Below are 18340 nucleotides of genomic sequence, written 5' to 3'. Positions count from 1 at the left end.
TCTATTAAAAATATCACACACACCTCTGAGGACATGTCTAAGAGAAAGCCAGGTTTTCATTCCTTGTGAAAGGTCTCGATTTCTTCGAAGCTCCAGTGCCCGTTGTTAGGCATACATCACCGACCCAGCCCATAACCCATGCATAGGTAGGCAGGTACTACTGCCACCTGACCTGAGGTACCGACCTTTAAATCCTTATGTTTTTCAACTGGTTCTTATGTAAAGCGCTCTGACACCTTCGGGTAAAGTTTGCGCTATATAAAATCGCATAAATAAGTAAGACGTTAGTGTTCTATGGACAGTGAGGTAGTCAGATTGGTGGCCCACGCATTACTGAGTGAAGGGGGGAGAGCAGGGTCTACCGGGTCCGCCCCTGTCATGGAACCAGCCTGGGGTGTCTCAACTCCAAGAGATAAACGCCTCTCGGTTCGGTAAATTTTATTAGCAACTATGTTAACAGCGGTTTCCACCATGATGTCTACACTTGTAGTGGCACGGCGAAGGGGGAGTATCACTGTATGTTTCCCCATGATGGCCGCTTAAGGTAATTTGAATTTTCCGATATCAAACCTATACATTTATGCCCGCTGTGCTTGGAACAGTGAGGGGGCGCAGTCCCTGCAGACCCACCGACAGTGTCGTCGTCCCCTGTTTCTGGCTTTCCTTTTCAAGCTAAGTCCGGGGTGGAGAGCACTGCCAGACTGAAAGTAAAGAAAGTAGAGCTGTCTGTTGAGAGCGCACCCTTACTTTCATAGCTAGAGAGCTGTTGCGCAGCACTACTAGAGACAGAGAAGAACTCAGGGGATCAAAAGTGTATTTTTTTGCTTGTAGATGGGTGCACCGTGCCACGGCACACCCGGGGCCTCGCTGAAGTGAAAAGGCCTCAGCAGCAATGCTGTAGTGTAGTTGCATGCTGGCACAGCGGCCTAAGATTGCTCCGTGCTCCCAGCATCCCATCCACAATGCACCGCCACCACCAATTACAGCACGACGCCTGGCCTGCACACACCCTGGCCTGCATGCATAAATTATGAGGTCTTTCTCTTTGATTACAGCTACTAGTAATGACCAAGACCATAATAACTGTAACGTAATGATGGATTGGTCACATAACTTACGTGGGTGGGGGGTCGCGGTCCGGTCGTGCTACTCGATGTCACACGACTAGGTCGGTCCAGGCAGGCAGCAGGCAGCACAGTGACATACACACATGCAGTATTGGTCACGACGAGTCCGACAACAACAATGAGTAGTCTCTCTCACTATGACTCATCATGATCCTCGAGTCGACTACTTCCACTTTCACTTACTGTTGTTGATGTCTTGGCATGATTCCAGCACACGCAGTGACGTCGTGGAATGGCCAATCACCGACGACAATGGCTCACAGCAGCCAACACCCACGCGCGGCACCATCCTGTTGCAGCAGGCCAGCAACCAATCCTGGCGCAGCGTTAGCAGCGCCACTGCGCCAGGATTGGCTTACGAGCAGAGTGCTATCTGCCCATTTTCAGACCCGGGGCCCCGGTCCATGCCTATGTCCAGTAGTGGTGGGGGGGGGGAGGTCTCAAATGTGCGCGTGCGCGAGCCAGTCAAAATCTGGACTACTCCGACATTTTACATGCGCGGTATAACTCTGTCACCCCTCTGCCTGCCTGGCTGTCAATCTCTGCCGCAGCCCCGCCTCCCACCGCGGCCCACTTCCTTATGGATGCCCGATCCTGTCGGGCTTCTCCCAGGGCCTTAGTGCGCCCGGCTCCCATTCAATTTTTAATTTTACATAAAATAAATACTTATTTATTCACATGTTGGCAGTGCGGTCGGCGGTCGTCCAGGCTAGTGGGGCAACGCCCCAACGCCCCTAATGGACGCACCGCCACTGCTCAGAGTCTTTTATAGTGAAGAGGAGACCTCGGACCTCTTAAATGCAAACCTTGTGAGCAGTCCCGGCTCGCAATATTCGCGGGGGGGGGGGGGACCGGGGGGGGGGAGGGGAGGGGTTGTTGCGCGGAGGGAGTTTTAAAATAAAATAAAAACTTACAGGGTCCGCACCGCCTCTGCTCCGGGATCCCGTTGGCGCCTACAGGAACAGCCTCGTCACTGCTGGCAACCCCTCTCAGCCAACAGCAGTGCCAGGGTTGGCTTAGCGGGGATATTCTGCACCCACCTGCCCATTAGGAGAGCAAGGTTTGAGCCTTTGTTCAACCCTCCGTCTCCTAATGCGCAGCCGCCACCCTGAGCAGGCACTAGTGCGCATGACTGGGCTGATCAGAAAAATGTGCCGATCTTCACCAGTCATGCGCACTTTTGTGCTGCTGCCTGCCCCTGGTCTTCACTCTGAAAATGCATGTCAGTCAACATGACGCCGGACCGCCCACCCCCTTCAGACTCTGAAGGGGGTGGGCGGTCTGACGTCATGCTGACTGCCATGATTGTCAGCTAATTCTCACTCAGTGTCTCTGAACTCAAGTAAACTGGGAGTTTGCTTAAGTTCAGAGACGCCGAGGGAAACTGCAGGCGCAGGCGGCTTGTGGGGCAACGCCCCAGCGCCCTAATGGACGCACTGCCACTGCTCCTCAATCTGGGGCCATCCCCGTTATTCTAAGCATCACTTCTCAATCCGGGGCCATTGCCGTTATTCTAAGCATCCCCCTCAATCCGGGGCCATCCTTATTATTCTAAATATCCCTCCTCAATCCGGGGCAATCCTTATTATTCTAAATATCCCTCCTCAATCCTGGGCAACCCTTATTATTCTAAACATCTCTCCTCAATCCGGGGCCATCTCAAATATTCTAAGCATCACTCCTCAATCCGGGACCATCTCCATTATTCTAAGCATCCCTCCTCAATCCGGGGCCATCCTTATTATTCTAAACATCCCTCCTCAAATCGGGGCCATCTCAATTATTCTAAGCATCCCTCTTCAATCCGGGACCATCTCCATCATTCTAAACATCCCTCCTTATTCCAGGGCAATCCTTATTACTCTAAACATCCCTCCTCAATCCGGGGCCATCTCCATTATTCTAAGCATCTCCCCGCAATCCGTGGCCATCCTCATTATTCTAAACATCCCTCCTCAATCCAGGGCAATCCTTATTATTCTAAACATCGCTCCGCAATCCTAGATGTCTCCGTTATTGTAAGTATCCATACTCAATTTTAGAAAATTACCATTATTCTGAGAATCCTCCTCAATCTGAGGATGTACCTATTATTCTAAGCACCCCTCCTCCATCCCGGGCCAACCCCATTATTCTAAGCATCCCTCCTCAATCCGGAGCCATCCTTATTATTCTAAACATCCCTCCTCATTAATCCGGGGCCCTCTTTATTATTCTAAACATCCTGCCTCACTCAATTCGAGAGGTCCTCGTTATTGTAAGTATCCATAGTCAATTAGAACCCATTCCCATTGTTCTCAGAGTCCCCCCTCAATCCGAGGACGTACCTATTATTCTAAGCATCCCTCCACAATCCGGGGCCCTCCCCGTTATTCTAAGCATCCCTCCTCAATCCGGGGCCATCCTTATTATTATAAACATCCCTCCTCAATCCGGGGCCATCCTCATTATTCTAAACATCCCTCCTCAATCCTGGGCAATCTTTATTATTCTAAACATCCCTCCTCAATCCGGGGCCATCTCCATTATTTTAAGCATCCCTCCTCAATCCGGGGCAATCCTTATTACTCTAAACATCCCTCCTCAATCCGGGGCCATCTCCATTATTTTAAGCATCCCTCCTCAATCCGGGGCAATCCTTATTATTCTAAACATCCCTCCTCAATTCTAGATGTCTCCATTAGTAGGCATCCATACTCAATTTGAGAAAATTCCCATTATTCTGAGAGTCTTCCTCAATCTGAGGATGTACCTATCATTCTAAGCACACCTCCTCAATCTGTGGCCATCCCCATTATTCCAAGCAACCCTCTTCATGCTGAGCCCCTCCTCCTTATTATAAGCAGCCCTCCTCCATTCCAGCTCCTCCCATTACTCAAAGCCGCCTTCCCACCCTGTCCCCACCTCGTCACCCCAATATTCCAGCATCATTAGTTTAGTTGGAGCAAACGAGTCCTGAAAGTGGAGGTGTAGTTGCAGCTGCACTGAAAATCTCTATCATACCGTTTAAATGGGAGTCTTTTTGAACCTGTGCATCTGCAAATGAACATTACTGATTCCAAGTGTCTCATCTGTGGTGTTGTAGGATCTCAAGGGCGTTCGTTTGTGTTTGGAACATGCAAACAAGTTCCAATTTCTTGAGGTTTCTCTTTTAAGCCCCAGAATCTGTGGTAGCAATTAGAGATGTCCATGCAGGGGAGAAGAATTATGTAATCTGTATAAGAGAATCTCCATGGGTCCTAGATTATGCAAACAAGTTTCATGCAGTAGGCCTCACACTTAAGAGAGGGCACTGCGTGTGTATTATGCCCTATGCCAGGCTGGTGTTTAACTTGTGTCAGGGTATGCCACTGCATAATTCAGTCTGATCAAACTTGTAAGAGCCGAGATAAATTTTGAAACACTCCGAATAAATTGACTGAGACTTCTTAGGTAAAAGGTCAAGAGGAGAGAGATCAGGGCACAAGTCCTAAATAAAGAAGTGGGGGGACGCTCAAAGACATGGAGTGACGTCACGACCGGAAGTGACGCCACGAAAGGTAAACATTAGAGCACTCCTTTCACACATATCTGCACTTCCAAAACACATATATGTAAAGTAATCCTATAGTGCAGTACACATATGTTGAAGAAAGAGAGCCTTGATTTGAAAATGCATTTTGAACAAGAATAAAAAACAAAAGATGTTTATGTAATTTCACAGGCAGCCTAGCACTGTGGACCCAAGGGTTTTTTGCAGGGTGTAGAATCAACTCTTGCAATGTTATTTGAGGAGTCCTATACACATCTCTGTTAACATGGCATTACATACGTTACCTACGCCTGTCACATTAGTGAGTCAGTTAAAAACGTAAAAAGCCGTACCTGTAGGCTGTTCAAAGAGCCCTTTCCAGGCTTGAGGGTGGGGAGGGTATGTAGCGTTTTTTGTGAATAGCTTCCCATGTGCTTGCTATGCTCGTAGCTACAGCTTCTATCGGGAACAGTCATAGGTAGGACCACGGGGCGTTCTCTCTCCGTCTTTATATTGGTTATATATTTGCATGCAGTTAATGGCAAGAATACACTTTATTCCTCAGCAAGGGCATCTTTGCAGGGGAGATGGTGTCCACCCAGTAAAATAAATTAAAATAAGTGGGGGGACGCCGTCCACCCGCGTGGTACCCCTACTCGAGCCCTGAGAGAGATTGTCTGAGTCCCTAATGTGTGGAACATCTTCTCATGCCACGAAAGTGAGGCTGAATCATTACTGGGCTTACGAAAATGCTGCACGTTTGGCTCTTTCCGTACTGATATTGTTGGCTAATTGAGGCTGCTTTTTAAATGAATATGATCCTTGAATCCGTCATTTAATTATTGCTAACGGTGGGGTTGTAATTGTGTTTTGTTTTGGCTCATTGTTACTGTGGTTAGTGTTGCTCTTATCACTCATTCTTTAAATTGTATACTCTTTTGAATACTTCTGCTGTTTATTTGTTTACCACTTACACATATACAAGTTATGTGTTTTCATGCCGTTGCAAGACACCTAAAAGGGATTTACGTAAACAAACATACAATGATATTAGACCTTCTCATTCTTCCTCCGTTATTTTAAATAGATCTCCTCTCTCTCACTCCCTATTATTCTAAGAAGTTCTCCTTACTCTTGGCTTCCCGTTTTTAGGTCGAGCCTGGGCAGCGCATGTGCTTCTCTGTGAGACATGCTGTATTCAGGTAGGTCCTTGAAGCTACGCCCACTCTCCGCCCATATTTTTCATTGGCTTATGTCATTGTTCACTGTAAACTGTGACTGTTCATTGGTCAATAGCCTTAGTAGTTCCTACTTAGTACCGCCTGGTCTCATTTTGTAACCTCCCATGGCGACCCCCCTGGTATGTGTATTGTTACTCGGTAGGCTTTAATTAGAGCCTTCAGCACTATTTTCTCAAATAGCTTTGTCCTGTCTATGGTTGCAGACAGGATATGCTCGCTCCCAACGTTTTATTTATTATTATTTTTTACACAACCGCATTTGCAATGCAATAGATCTCGCATTTGCAAGAGTTTAAGCTATTGGCATTTTAAATGAAAATGCCTTTTATTTATCAGTTTTAAAAACAACACATAAATAAAAAGCATTGTCATTTACAATGCCAATAGCTCTAACTCTCCTAAATGCAAGATCTATTACATTGCAAAGGCTTATTTTAAGTAACTCTCCTGATTCGGATCACCCTTCCCATCATTCAAAGCTCCTCTCTTATCCTTGAACCCCTCCACATTATTCCTGCTACCGTTCTACACTGCCCAGGGCCAGACAGGTCTTTTAATCCACCGGGCATTTCCACAGTGGGCTGCAGACATTGGAGGGTGGTTTAAAAGCCAAGGGGAACTCCTTGCACCTCTGCAACTTTCCCCAACTCCAGTGCTTACTTGCAGCAGGCACGGGGAGCTTCAGGATGGAGAGTGAAAGAGAGGGATATAGGGGGAGGTCGAGAGAAAGCGATCAGAGAGGGAGAAGAGGGAGACAGAATTGATGGATAGAAAGAGAGAGTTGCCAAGAGGAGCAAAGTGAAGTGGGCTAGTTTGAGCATGTTTGCCAGGCCTGTTTTTGGTTCTCTAATTTGGCCTTGACGTTGCTGCACATTATTCGAAGCGGCCCATGTACCACACATAGCTCTCACAGAGTCAGACCACCTCACAGTGACCCTTTCGAGCGTTGAAGTGCCATCTTACCTCCCAGAAGCTGTCTGTTGTCTCTTCGGCTGAGGCAGCGGACTCTTCGTAGGACCCGGACATGGTTCCTCTGGTGTGCGGTGGATTTGCGCTCTCCGAGGCTCAGGGATGCTTCAGTCCTCATACACTGAACGGAGACACAAAATGGAAGCCCTGTTATTGACAGACACCCTGTTGTAGCATCACTGGGCAGTAGCATGATTACATTCATATCATAGATTACTAACAGAGACACAGAAACAAACAAGCACTGGCAATGTCAAAAGGTTTTGCCTTTTTAACGTATTGGCTTTGACACATGTTTTTTGGCACTTTTACTGAATATACATTGCATATTGTATGTAACGGCTTAGAATTTGTTAACATTTATAAACATTTTCTGCTTTAGTGATATTTTATACTGTATTTGGAATTATCTTTACTAAGTATTTGCTAAGCCAAGAGATCTCAGATGATCAAGAAGGCTGAGCTGTGTGGTTTTCCAGTGCTTATGTGGCTCATATGAGCTATATTGAATTTAGGTGGCTGGGTGAGTTCTGGTTATAGTTCATAAGGCAGCACGATTGAGAGCGCTGGAGTTTAGGCTGAAGCCAGTGTGAGTCAGTGTGCCATGACAGTGTTCACATTACATGCTCATCCAATTCTTGGCCTCTTTACAGTATGTACAGTGTTATGGTCACATATGTACCACTTGCAATTAAAAATTCTAAATATTTCCAACCAAATCGTGTTATTCATATAAAACTGCTAACAAGCACTCCCATTGTCCCTTGGAAGAGCAGAAAGTCTAGAGTTCTCTGGTTGCTCACAGTCGCTGTTACTGTAAAGTGAGAGGCCATGGCTTCATTGCGCTGCCACTATGGCATCTCCCTCCAGCATTCACCGGGGCTTGAAGTATTTGAACTCTACATGTAATACTGTTGAATTTTCAACACTCCCATGATGCTGCCACTAGATGGCAGAAGCTGCAAGCACGCGAATCTAAGAAAGGCGCATGCTGCAACAAATTTACCCTATCGTCCAGAGTATTCAATCCTCGCACGCCTTGCAGATTAAGGATGATTTATATTATTATTAATGGTTAATGTGAATCGAGTTTGCAAATGAATTACTGTTTATAACTACGCACCCCGGCGGTGCAATACCACAAGGATGTATACTGTTATTGTCTTCTATTTGACGTGCTAATTAGTTAAAAAAAAAAAAGAAGTTAGTAAAAATATATATTTTTTTAGAGTATGGCTTTCCTAAGGACAACATCCAAAATAGGTATTCTACAGAATTCCGACCAAAAGGTTTTTAGCTCTGGACGCATAATAGGGCATTTATTTACCATGAATTGACTAGTTAAAGCCTTTATTATTCAAATGTTGTAGCAAATAAAAATAGTCAGTTTGGTTCAGAAATATGCAATTTCCCGTTGCCTTTGACGGGTTTTTGCAGATGGTGTGCTGGTTAACACAAGCGAAATGAAAGAAAGCCCGGAAGAAAATATTACGCAAATCCAACTCTGGGTTTGAAGCATCTGGTTCATCAATGTGGATTGGTTACTCCAAATAATCGGCACGTGGCTTAGTTACCTCCTCTTTCTTCCTTCTCATGACTGTTTATTCAGTGAGGGAAGCTTCGCCTCGAGGACAGGCATTCATCCCCAATCCTTAACATTTGTGGACACATCTTAAAATGGATGGATGACTCGCTTTGCATCCCGAGTCAGCGAAAGCTCCATCCTCCATGCCCCAGCGGCGGACTGCCCAATGTAGAGACCCTCACCTACTTGGCAGGGATGTTTAACCCTGAGGAAAATGCCGAGTGGGCGCCATATTGTTTTTACTCTGCTCGCCGGAAAATTGATTGATTTGCTCGCGAGGACTGCCGTGCCTCACGTCAAGGTCCCTGGTATAGACATGTATTGACTCTAAACGTGGAAGGGCAACAGTCACTATGACCTTGGAGCCCAATGGAGGATGGGCTGTCAGGTCTAAGGTTTCCATTGGTCAGCTGAGACTCTTCCAGCATAATCCCGGTGGTAAATAAAATGGCGGCACAGTCCAGCCGCAGGCATTAGTTCCTTGTACAATGAAATATATAATTCACATATGCCTAATTGTATTGCATAAAACGTACTGGCTTCAAAGATCATGTTTTAGAGGAATGATATCCTACCTATGAATTACTTTCCATAATTTACATGTTAACATTATTCCCATGATATATAGATTTCATCTGGTGGATGGTTTAGTGCCAGAGTGATTTCCTTCTTTCCAGCTAATTAGTCTCTAAGTGTGACAGTGCATTTAGATAATGGCAGCGACAAACGTTTGTTATATCCTTTGTCCTGTAGCCATCTGCACATGGTCGCTCCAAGCGCTAGCTCGGCAAACCCACTTTGGCAGCTGTTCTTTTTGTTTCTAAACTGCTTGGATATGGAACTCTGTGCATGTGGACCTGAAATTACAAACCAACCATCGTACCTTTAGGAGGTGCTAAAATTAGGGATGTGTGAAATGCATGCAATTAGCTTTTGTGCACATATGTGTCATTTTAGGAAAATTATGTCAAAATTACATGCAATTATGCAAGATATAAATCTGTCATTTAGCGCTACAATTTAGCACGGAATGTGTCCGTGCATCAATTTTTTATGGAAGGTGGTGAAAAAATAGCACAAAGAACATAAGTGGCACGTACAACAGCCACTCTTGTTCTGGCCACTCGCGATATTCATGCAAATCTGTGCTAAACTTTAGCTTCAAAGGCATGCAATTATACAACGTGGCATAACGGCATAATCTCAGCAATTTTTTGTAACACGAAATTCCAGAAATTAAGCAATTTGCATCAGAACAATTTAAATTTCACAAAACCTCTACCTTGTGCCTTAGCTTCTCCAGAAGAGCGTTCTATCATGCACTACCCATTCATTTATTTATTTATTGGATTTGTAGGGCGCTACAGCTACCCCAAAAGGGTTTCCCGGCGCCAGGGCAGATAGAGAGCAGAAATCGCAAGGCAGTCGGATGGAATTATTGATCAAATAGCCAGGTCTTAAGAGCTCTGAGAAAGTGGGTGTAACCAGTTTCTTTGCGGATGAGGAGGGGCAGAGTTTTCCAGAGGGTTGGGCCGAGGTAGGAAAAAGATCTACGCCCTATCCTGGAAAGTCTGACCCTGGGTACAGCAAAGTTGCCCATGGTTTCAGACCGCAGGTGACGGGAGGGAATATAGGGGTGGACAAGTGATTGAAGGTACTGAGGTGCCGTACCTGCCTTGATTTTGAACATATAGCTCAGGGCTTTGAACTTAATACGGTTCTCCACCCTGAGCCAATGTAGGTCACGTAGAAGTCCAGAAATAGGGGAGGCCCTGGGAATTCTGCAGAGAAGTCTAGCTGCAGAATTCTGGACTAGGTGAAGTCTGCGGGTTACGGCCTTGTTTGAGCCAAGGTAAAGAATTTTACCGTAATCGAGCCTTGAGGTGAAAAGGGCATGGACCACGTTTTTTGGGTGGTGACTGGCAGCATCCATAAGATTTTACTGAGCCATTTTAAGATAGTAAAGCATAACGCTGTAACCTTAACTGTTTGTTGGTGCATGGACAATGAGTCGTCAATAATGACACCCAGGTTCCGAACATGGCTAGAGGGCTTGGGGGAAGATTACCCATCTCAGCCGGCCAGTGAGAGAGGCTCCAAAGATCTTTCTTCTTTCCCAGAATAAGAACCTCAGTTTTCTCACCATTCAGCTTTAGGTGATTTTGAGTCATCCAATTTGAAATTCTACTAAGGCCATGTTTAAGACAGGAGGGTGCGAGGGGATCGGAATTAGAGAGGGAAAAAAGAATCTGGGAATCATCAGCATCGGTGAAGAGCATTAGACCGGCTAGATCCGCAATGTCTGCCAAAGAGCTGACATACAAGTTGAAAAGCAGTGGGCTAAGAATCGAACCCTGAGGTAGCCCATGAGGTGATGAGTGAATTTTAGAGCTAGCTGTGGCCGAGAAGATTTGAAAGGTGCGGTTGTCCAGGAAGGAAATAATCCAGTCCAGAGCAGAACCACAAATGCCTAAGGAATTCAATGTGTGGATTAGTAGGTGATGGGAAATAGTATCAAACGCTGCACTGAGGTCTAACAGTATGAGTGCAACTGTCTGTCCGGCATTGAGATAATGACGCAGCCTCTCGGTGACTCCTAATAGTGCTGTCTCAGTGGAAAATCCGGTACGAAAACCGGATTGGGAGGGATGGAGAATAATGTTAGTTTCGACGAACTGTGAAAGATGGAAATGGATATGTCTTTCGAGGATTTTAGAAATGGCTGGCAAAAGAGAAATGGGTCTGTAATTAAAGAGAGTATCAGGGTCTGCGCTGTTTTTTTTTAGGAGGGGGGTCACCATTGCATGTTTCCAGTGTGCAGGAACTGTTGATTCAAGCAATGAAGAATTCAAAACAGTTAAAATCACCTGAAGATGAGGGGTATCCAACTGTTTCATGCTGGAAATTGGGAGGGGGTCCTTGGGTGAGCCAGATTTGACTTTATCTAGAATAGTTTTGAGCGAGTCAATATTAAGAAGTGGCCAGGAATCTAAATATGGTATGGGGGTGAAGGACTCCGAGGTGGGTTCACGCTGTGAGGTAATAGTGAAGCCAGGGAGGGGTGAAACCCAGGTCAGGGTTGCAGCTTGGGATTAAGGAGGTCTATGTAACTTAGAATTCACAATTTCCAAATTAATTTTATCAATCTTTTGAGTGAAAAATTGAGCAAGATTATCACATTAACATTCATTTAAATGCAGAGGGTTTGCAATTGTTTTAGAGCCGGACAATTCTCTCACCAATCCGAAGAGAGTTTTAGAGCAGTTGGCAGCTTCAGAGATGGTTTTAGAAACAAAAGTGGCCTTAGCGGTGTTGCACAAGTTATGATAAGTATTTCTTGCTTTGATGTAGATGAGTTTAGATTAAGGTGCATAGTCTTTACGCCATCTACGTTTTAATGCTTTACATTTGGATTTTTCCTTTTTTAGAGAATCGTTAAACCATGGTGCTGGAGGACGATAGTTATTTAGGGCCAGATGTATCAAAGGGTTTTACCCATTCTGTGTCTATGGGAAAAAGTGTTCATACATATGGCCCTCAGTTTTTTGTGAGAGAGAGGAAGACAGGAGTCTATGGCGTTGGAAAGCCAGTTATGTATATTTATAGCAATTGCGTCAACTTGTAGGTCTGCCGAGGGAACGTTTGAACATAGTGTTATTTAAAGCAAATAAATCAAGTTTTTTCCAGTTCCTTTTCGGGGTCTTCAGAGAAGGGAAGGAAGGGGCAGAGGAGGTAGGCGGGGTGAAGCTAAATTTAGAAAGAAAGTGGTCAGACCAGCAAATGGGTATTGCAGGAGTACATTTAATATGGGAAAGACTGGAGAAAATCGGATCTAACAGATGACCTGCTATATGCGTTGGGCCAGAGTTAAGTAAATTGATGTTCAGAGCAGCTAAGTCAACAATGAAATTGCTACATGTTGAGTTGGATAGGTCATCTAAGTGTAGATTTAGGTCGCCTATGAGCGAAAAATGTTTGGAGCTCATAAGTAAAGGGGTTACAAAGCTGGGAAAAGAAGTAGCCCATGGTGTCGGGTGCCCAGGTGGGCGGTAGACAAGCAATCCAGAGAGCGTAAAGTTGGGATTGAGTGCTAACTTAAAAAGGGCGGCTTCGCAGTTGGGGATGTCTAAAGGATCAAATCTGCATTGCAGACAATTTTTTAAAATAATGGCTATGCCCCCTCCAGATTTAAGTACTCTTTCCTTCCGAACAATAGCGTAAGTGAGTGGCAGAGCTGCAGCTATATCAGGTCCAGCGCTCTCGTGAAGCCAAGTTTCAGTAATAATAATCCACATTTGTAAAGCGCACAATCACCCGTAAGGGTCTCTAGATGCTGGGGGCCGTCGGGAAGATTAAGCAAGCTATTGCTCAGAGTCACATGGTGCTGGGCTAATCTGCTGCGTGATCCCCAGATTCCGGAGTCAGTCGCCCTGGCCGCGGCGCCACACCTCTTCCACTAGTAAGGAATATCGCATCAGGCTGTTCATCACAGAGAAGGGTAAAAATGTTGAGTTTGTGTTTAGGGAGAGAGCGACAGTTAAGACTGAGAAACAAAAAGTTCTCAGTGTGGGGAGCTATTTTAAGGGTTTGAGAGATATATCTTTTAGTTGTAGAGGGGTGAGGCTGATGAGTTGAAGGAGAGAAATTGCAGCAGGAGCATGTTTTACCAGCTATGTTCCCAGCTGAGTATATTTGGCATTCTTTTAGGATAGGGGGACGCTCCCCCTCCTTTACTCCTCACAGTTTTGGGGCGAACCAGAAGATGTATCCCTGCCAATCTCACAATTCTAATGTAACAGTGTAAGAGAAGTTTTCAAATTAACAAATATTGGTTGCTTAGGTCCTGAACATTTTGAAACAAAAACGATTTCCCTACATCCTACAGAACAATGTTTTTCCTAGGCTTGGCCAAACTAGGCCCAAACTAGGCCTCACTCCATTTTGAAATAAAAAAAATTGCTGTGTATTTATTTCTTCGCTCTCTACATGCAATGTGCACTGATGAATTGCTTTGTTATGCTTTCGTTCTTAATGAGCCTCAGAGGAAGCTTTCTTTCCAGAAATGTAACTGTTCAAAGTCCTTCCTGTCTGCTTCAGTGGGCCTTTTCATTTCATCAGCCTGTCATTGTTTTGTTTTAATTGGATTTGTACTGTCACATCTGATGACATTCGGTCAAAAGAGGACTAATTCATGTTTATGTAGGAGATGGTGTTATGTGTTGTTCCATTGTATCTTGAATAGTGATTTATGTAACGTGTGTCCACCTTATGCTGACTCAGACGTCTGCTGTATATTTTCCTATACAAATGGCGTATTTAGAGGTGGGCCAGAAGTTATTTCCATAACTCTTGAAGAGCAGACTTATGCTTGTATGTCTCTGCTTAAAATAGAGAATAATTTAGTTTTTTTCTCTGAGGCTCGATTCTAGGTCAGACTTCCTGCTGCATCTTATTGAATTTTATGCTAATTCCCTATTTGCCAATGAATGATTAACCATATTTAGCCTTCCGTAGTAATTTCTGAGCTTTTGATAAATCTTCCTGGTTTCTAACTTCTATCTGACGTAAGAAGGCTTGAGGCTTATTTTATTGATTGATGTTTGCTTTATTTACTATTTGGTCCTACTTCTGGCACATTACCTTATGCATTCTATCTTGAGGCTAACGCCGCCCGCTCCTGTGTAGGCGCGCTTTACCTATTATCTTATCAGATAATCAAAGCTAACATCAACAACAGAGATTATTGAACATTGCTAATGATAAATCAAGGCATTACTGTACAGTGCCTGTCGTGTCAAGGACATTGTCTTGAATTTCACACGTAAGCTAACTGGAAGCCAATGTAATGTTCTCAAAGCAGAAGATATCTGAGCTGCTTCCGGGAGATTGAATGCTGCTCAGCCAGCTGAATTCAGCAGTACCTGAAACTTGTTCACATGAGATTTAGAAGTCCCGGCTAGCAAAGCATTACAATAATCAATTTTAGCTCATGTGACGATAGCCCTATCTTGCTGTGCTGCAAGATGATGTTGCGGGGCCACAGAAGGGCATTAGATGACTGGATGATGTTATTTGACTGACAATCCTTCGAGAACGTCTCATCAAACTTGACCCCCAGCGTTTCAAGTTCATCTTTTCACTTAATAATATTGTTGTATCTCGAAGACGCTTTATTGAGAGATATGACTTTTCGATTAATGGTTAGTGCTTTGCAGCAAAAACTCCGTTTGCCGACAGTAAGGCTTAGCTGACCCACATTCATCCATTTTTGAATATCAGAGAATATTCCACTCACTCTCCAGCCAACTTAGTCATGGGCCAGCTGAAACATAACCTGGATGTCATCAGCAACATTTTGAAAGCAGACCCCAGGCTCACTAGCAATTCACCCATGGGTTGTAGATCAAGAGAGCGGTAAGCAAGATCCTTGCAGGACCCCACAATGAACTGTACATTTTTAAGCCTTTTCCTACCCCACCAGCGCTTTGGCCTTTATTCAATAGAAAAAAGCACTGTCAAATTAAAGGCCCTAACCACCTGCACAGTCTATGTATTGAGTAGCGAGTGTCTGTCACAGGGTTTGAAGGCTGTGGACAGATCTAACAGCGTCAGTAGTGCCAGGTCCTGTGAATCTACAATATTCAGAATGGAGGTGCTATCCCAGTTCCTCATATTGGTTGGGCATGTTAGTTTGCTTGGACAGAAATATTAGGTTTTGAGGTAGGGCAGTGTTGTTGACATTCGTTGAGGAAGAGGGTTTGCCCATTATGAGGAAGACTCGGCTGCCTAGCAGTCAAAGAAGCTCAGTCAGTATTCGGTTACAATTTGCTTCTTCAGTCTATAGTTTTTGGGTACTAACAAACATTTTCCCAGGTGCCAAAAAGTTTGATTTGTGGAGTGACTGAGGGCTGCATTTATTTAAACAGGCAAGGCAAGCATGGTGGCAGTTGTGGTGGGATGGGTTGAGAGGGTTATGGGCTTGTAGGGGAAGCGAAGCATGCACATATATATTAGCTGAACTGCACAGTGTGAAACTAGAAAACCTGGGATCAATATTGGCTTCCCCACTTGACCAAATTGTGTGATCCTAGGCAATTATTTTATTTCACTTTCCCTACTTTTTCTTCATTATCACATAAAAGAGGGCCTCCAAATACACGACTTCAGGATTTGCACTGTACAAAACCTTTTCCTGTGTTTAAATTACTAAACTATAATGCTGTTAATGAATAATAGCAACCTGGCCACCCAAAGGGTGCACATCACAACTGATATGCCTCTTAGTTCACTAGTGGCATTGTTGTCAGGGTGGGGAGAAGCATGAATGTTTCTAAATTCACGTTTGAGAACTATCACTTTCAAAAATATATTTCTCAATGCCCTGACATAATCTGATGTGCTAGTGTGTGAAAAGGTTCTGCATGCTAATGAAATACACTTTTTGAATTATGAAGTGACTTTATTATACTTTTACACATTTGTTACAAGACTTCTTTAAAAATGAATGTGTTCAAAAAGCGTTCAGGGCACCCTCATTACGTCCTTTTTTCAACGTCAATTAACCTTTAAATAAATGCTTGCCCGTTTATTTGAGTCAAGTAAACAGCAGCTGGGCGCTGCTGTTTACCGGAGGGCGGCATGTAAATGACAGGTGGGCAATATGCAGCCCTGGGATATGCTTTGAGTATCACTGCTATAGTACATACATAGAATACATGCTACTCTTCTATTTACCTGCTCAAAGCCTTTAAATTGAGTAATGTCTCCAGGTAAAAAATGGGAATTGGGAAGCTCTGCAGCCATAGTCTAACCTTAATATCGTTCCAGGTTCAAGGGATTCCTCTGGGATTCAGTCTCATCTTTTGAAGCAAAATGGCCTTTGTGACTGTATATCTGCATGATGCTAAATGAAATGATTGAGAATTCAGAACCCTTTGTGGTCTACTGCCATTTGTCCACTTAAAGATCTATTAATTCTCAAGATGCTGGAATAATAGTTCTAACTATTGAGAAAGTAATATTTGGGGCCCATCGTAATACAACAATGAACGCAAAGTGGTGCCTCCAGGTACTGGTGCTTCGGTCCAGATTCCTCATCCCTGTCCATTTCTATATATTAGAGTTGAGAGAGCAGGCCTTTCCAGCCCTGTCTTTCAGTGGTAAGATGGCGGTGGCAATACTACAGGATTCCCTTCGACCACCTAGCCCATAATCACTCCTTGCGTGAGCATAATCACAATTGCCAAGGACTATGGCAAGAAAGACAGATGAGAAATGCAGATCTGTAATCTTCAGTAGTCTAATGTTTCCTCGTCACAGTTCTAGTCTTCCCAACTTAAAAAAAAAAATGGACCATTTTGAAAGCGGTTGTATAGTTGAGGTCCTGTCTAGCTCATGGCTTTTGCATTCTTGCTAAGGAAGGAACAGCTGCACACTGGATGAATGTCGACACCCATCTTGAGATTGATTCAGTTTATTTTCAGAGACCTGGATCAGAGTCAATTGAATAAATGGACGAGTCAACACGCTCCGACTGAGCGTGCACGAAAGCTATTGGCTATAGGGAAAGTGTGTTCTCACGTTGGGAGTTCCATACATCTTGTCCATCCCCTAGGCAACCGGTATGATCAACCAGGTGGTCTATGGTAAACAAAAGAACGAGTGTCCAAAGTGGAGTGGCAGCATATAGTGCAGCCCTGATGAAACTGCCTAAAAGTATGTGGCAGTGAAACATGTCGGCACTGGCACTAGGTAATGGTATGCATGACTAGCTACCAGCCTTTTTATTTGATACAGCACCCAAACTTTGGCCCTATGAATAAAGTTGGTTAAGGGAACTGGTTGCTGTGTGTTTTTACGCACTTTTTATGTTTTATGTTTGTCACTAGCAGATTGTTTCTGCTTTTCACGTTGTGTCACATTTTTGTGTTGTTTGTGTTTGGACACTTTCTTCTTTTTCTTTTGGAATCAAGTGACTACCGATGATGTGACAGGGGCTTGTCTGGAAATTACATACCAGTTACCCCGACGGTGGTGTTTCCGTGAGGTGTCACTTGTTTCTCACACATTTTTTCCGATGAGAGTGTGTTTCCACACCCTGAGGGTGGAGTGATGTGCTAGGCCCAGGTGGGTCACACTTTTGGGTGTTCTGTGTTTTTGCCAAGGAAAGTTGGTTTTTAGAAAAGTTGGGCGCAGATCAGTGTAAGTACCCCCACAAATTGGGACGGACTTTGGAGTAGTTACCAGTACGTAATGGCTGTTCTTTCTTCCTACTGACTCCTGTTGACGCCCCCAGATAGGGTCTTTTTGATTGTTCTATAACTTTTGAGTGGAGGGCGACCCTGTCTGTATTTCCCTCTTGGCTCCTATTGAGGTTTTGAGTCAATTGAATAAAAAACAAGATGTGGCGTGAAATGATTCGATGCAGCAGATTGGTTAAAGAGGAATGCATACTTGCCCCACTTCTTTTTAATTTGCTCATTGCAAATCCACACAGGGCATTGTCGAGGGCCAGGTTCAATTTGTCAAATTTTGGGTAAACGCGCGTCTTTAATGCAGTAATCTGAGGAGTGAGGACACAACTATACAATTTGGTCACAGAGGAAACTTTGTGGAGTATGTGTGTACTGTGAGAAGAATGACATTTGGATTAATCTGACAAAATCACAGACACTGAGGGCCTGATTCACGAAGATGAACTTATACTTCTGTGTAAGTTTATAATTGTTTGATATTCACGAAGGGATTTACTAGAAGTATTTATACACGTGCAGAGTCTCCACATAGGACTGTCCTATTTTTTTATGTGTGGAAACTCCGCACTCGTAAAGATACTACTAGTAAATCCCTTTGTGAATACCAAACAATCGTAAACGTACTCAGACGTGTAAGTTTACCTTTGTGAATC

The 18340-nt window shown here is 44.2% G+C and overlaps 1 protein-coding gene across 6 annotated transcripts in view; it reads right to left on the bottom strand.

The window, feature by feature from the left end:
- The window catches only part of PACSIN1 (protein kinase C and casein kinase substrate in neurons 1), a 388443-nt gene that overhangs the window by 101628 nt on the left and 268475 nt on the right, over positions 1-18340 (bottom strand). For all 6 annotated transcript variants that reach the window (XR_013594889.1, XM_078644260.1, XM_078644264.1 and 3 more), the window contains exon 2: positions 6843-6969. Coding sequence is in view for 5 of the 6 variants with exons in the window: in XM_078644260.1 (XP_078500386.1) it covers positions 6843-6905 (63 nt within the window). In the remaining variant the exon portion in view is untranslated. The remainder of the gene's footprint in view (positions 1-6842; positions 6970-18340) is intronic.

Source organism: Lissotriton helveticus, chromosome 5_1 (genome assembly GCF_964261635.1).
Source record: "Lissotriton helveticus chromosome 5_1, aLisHel1.1, whole genome shotgun sequence".
Taxonomy (NCBI): domain Eukaryota; kingdom Metazoa; phylum Chordata; class Amphibia; order Caudata; family Salamandridae; genus Lissotriton; species Lissotriton helveticus.
This window is presented reverse-complemented; position numbering and strand designations above follow the sequence as displayed.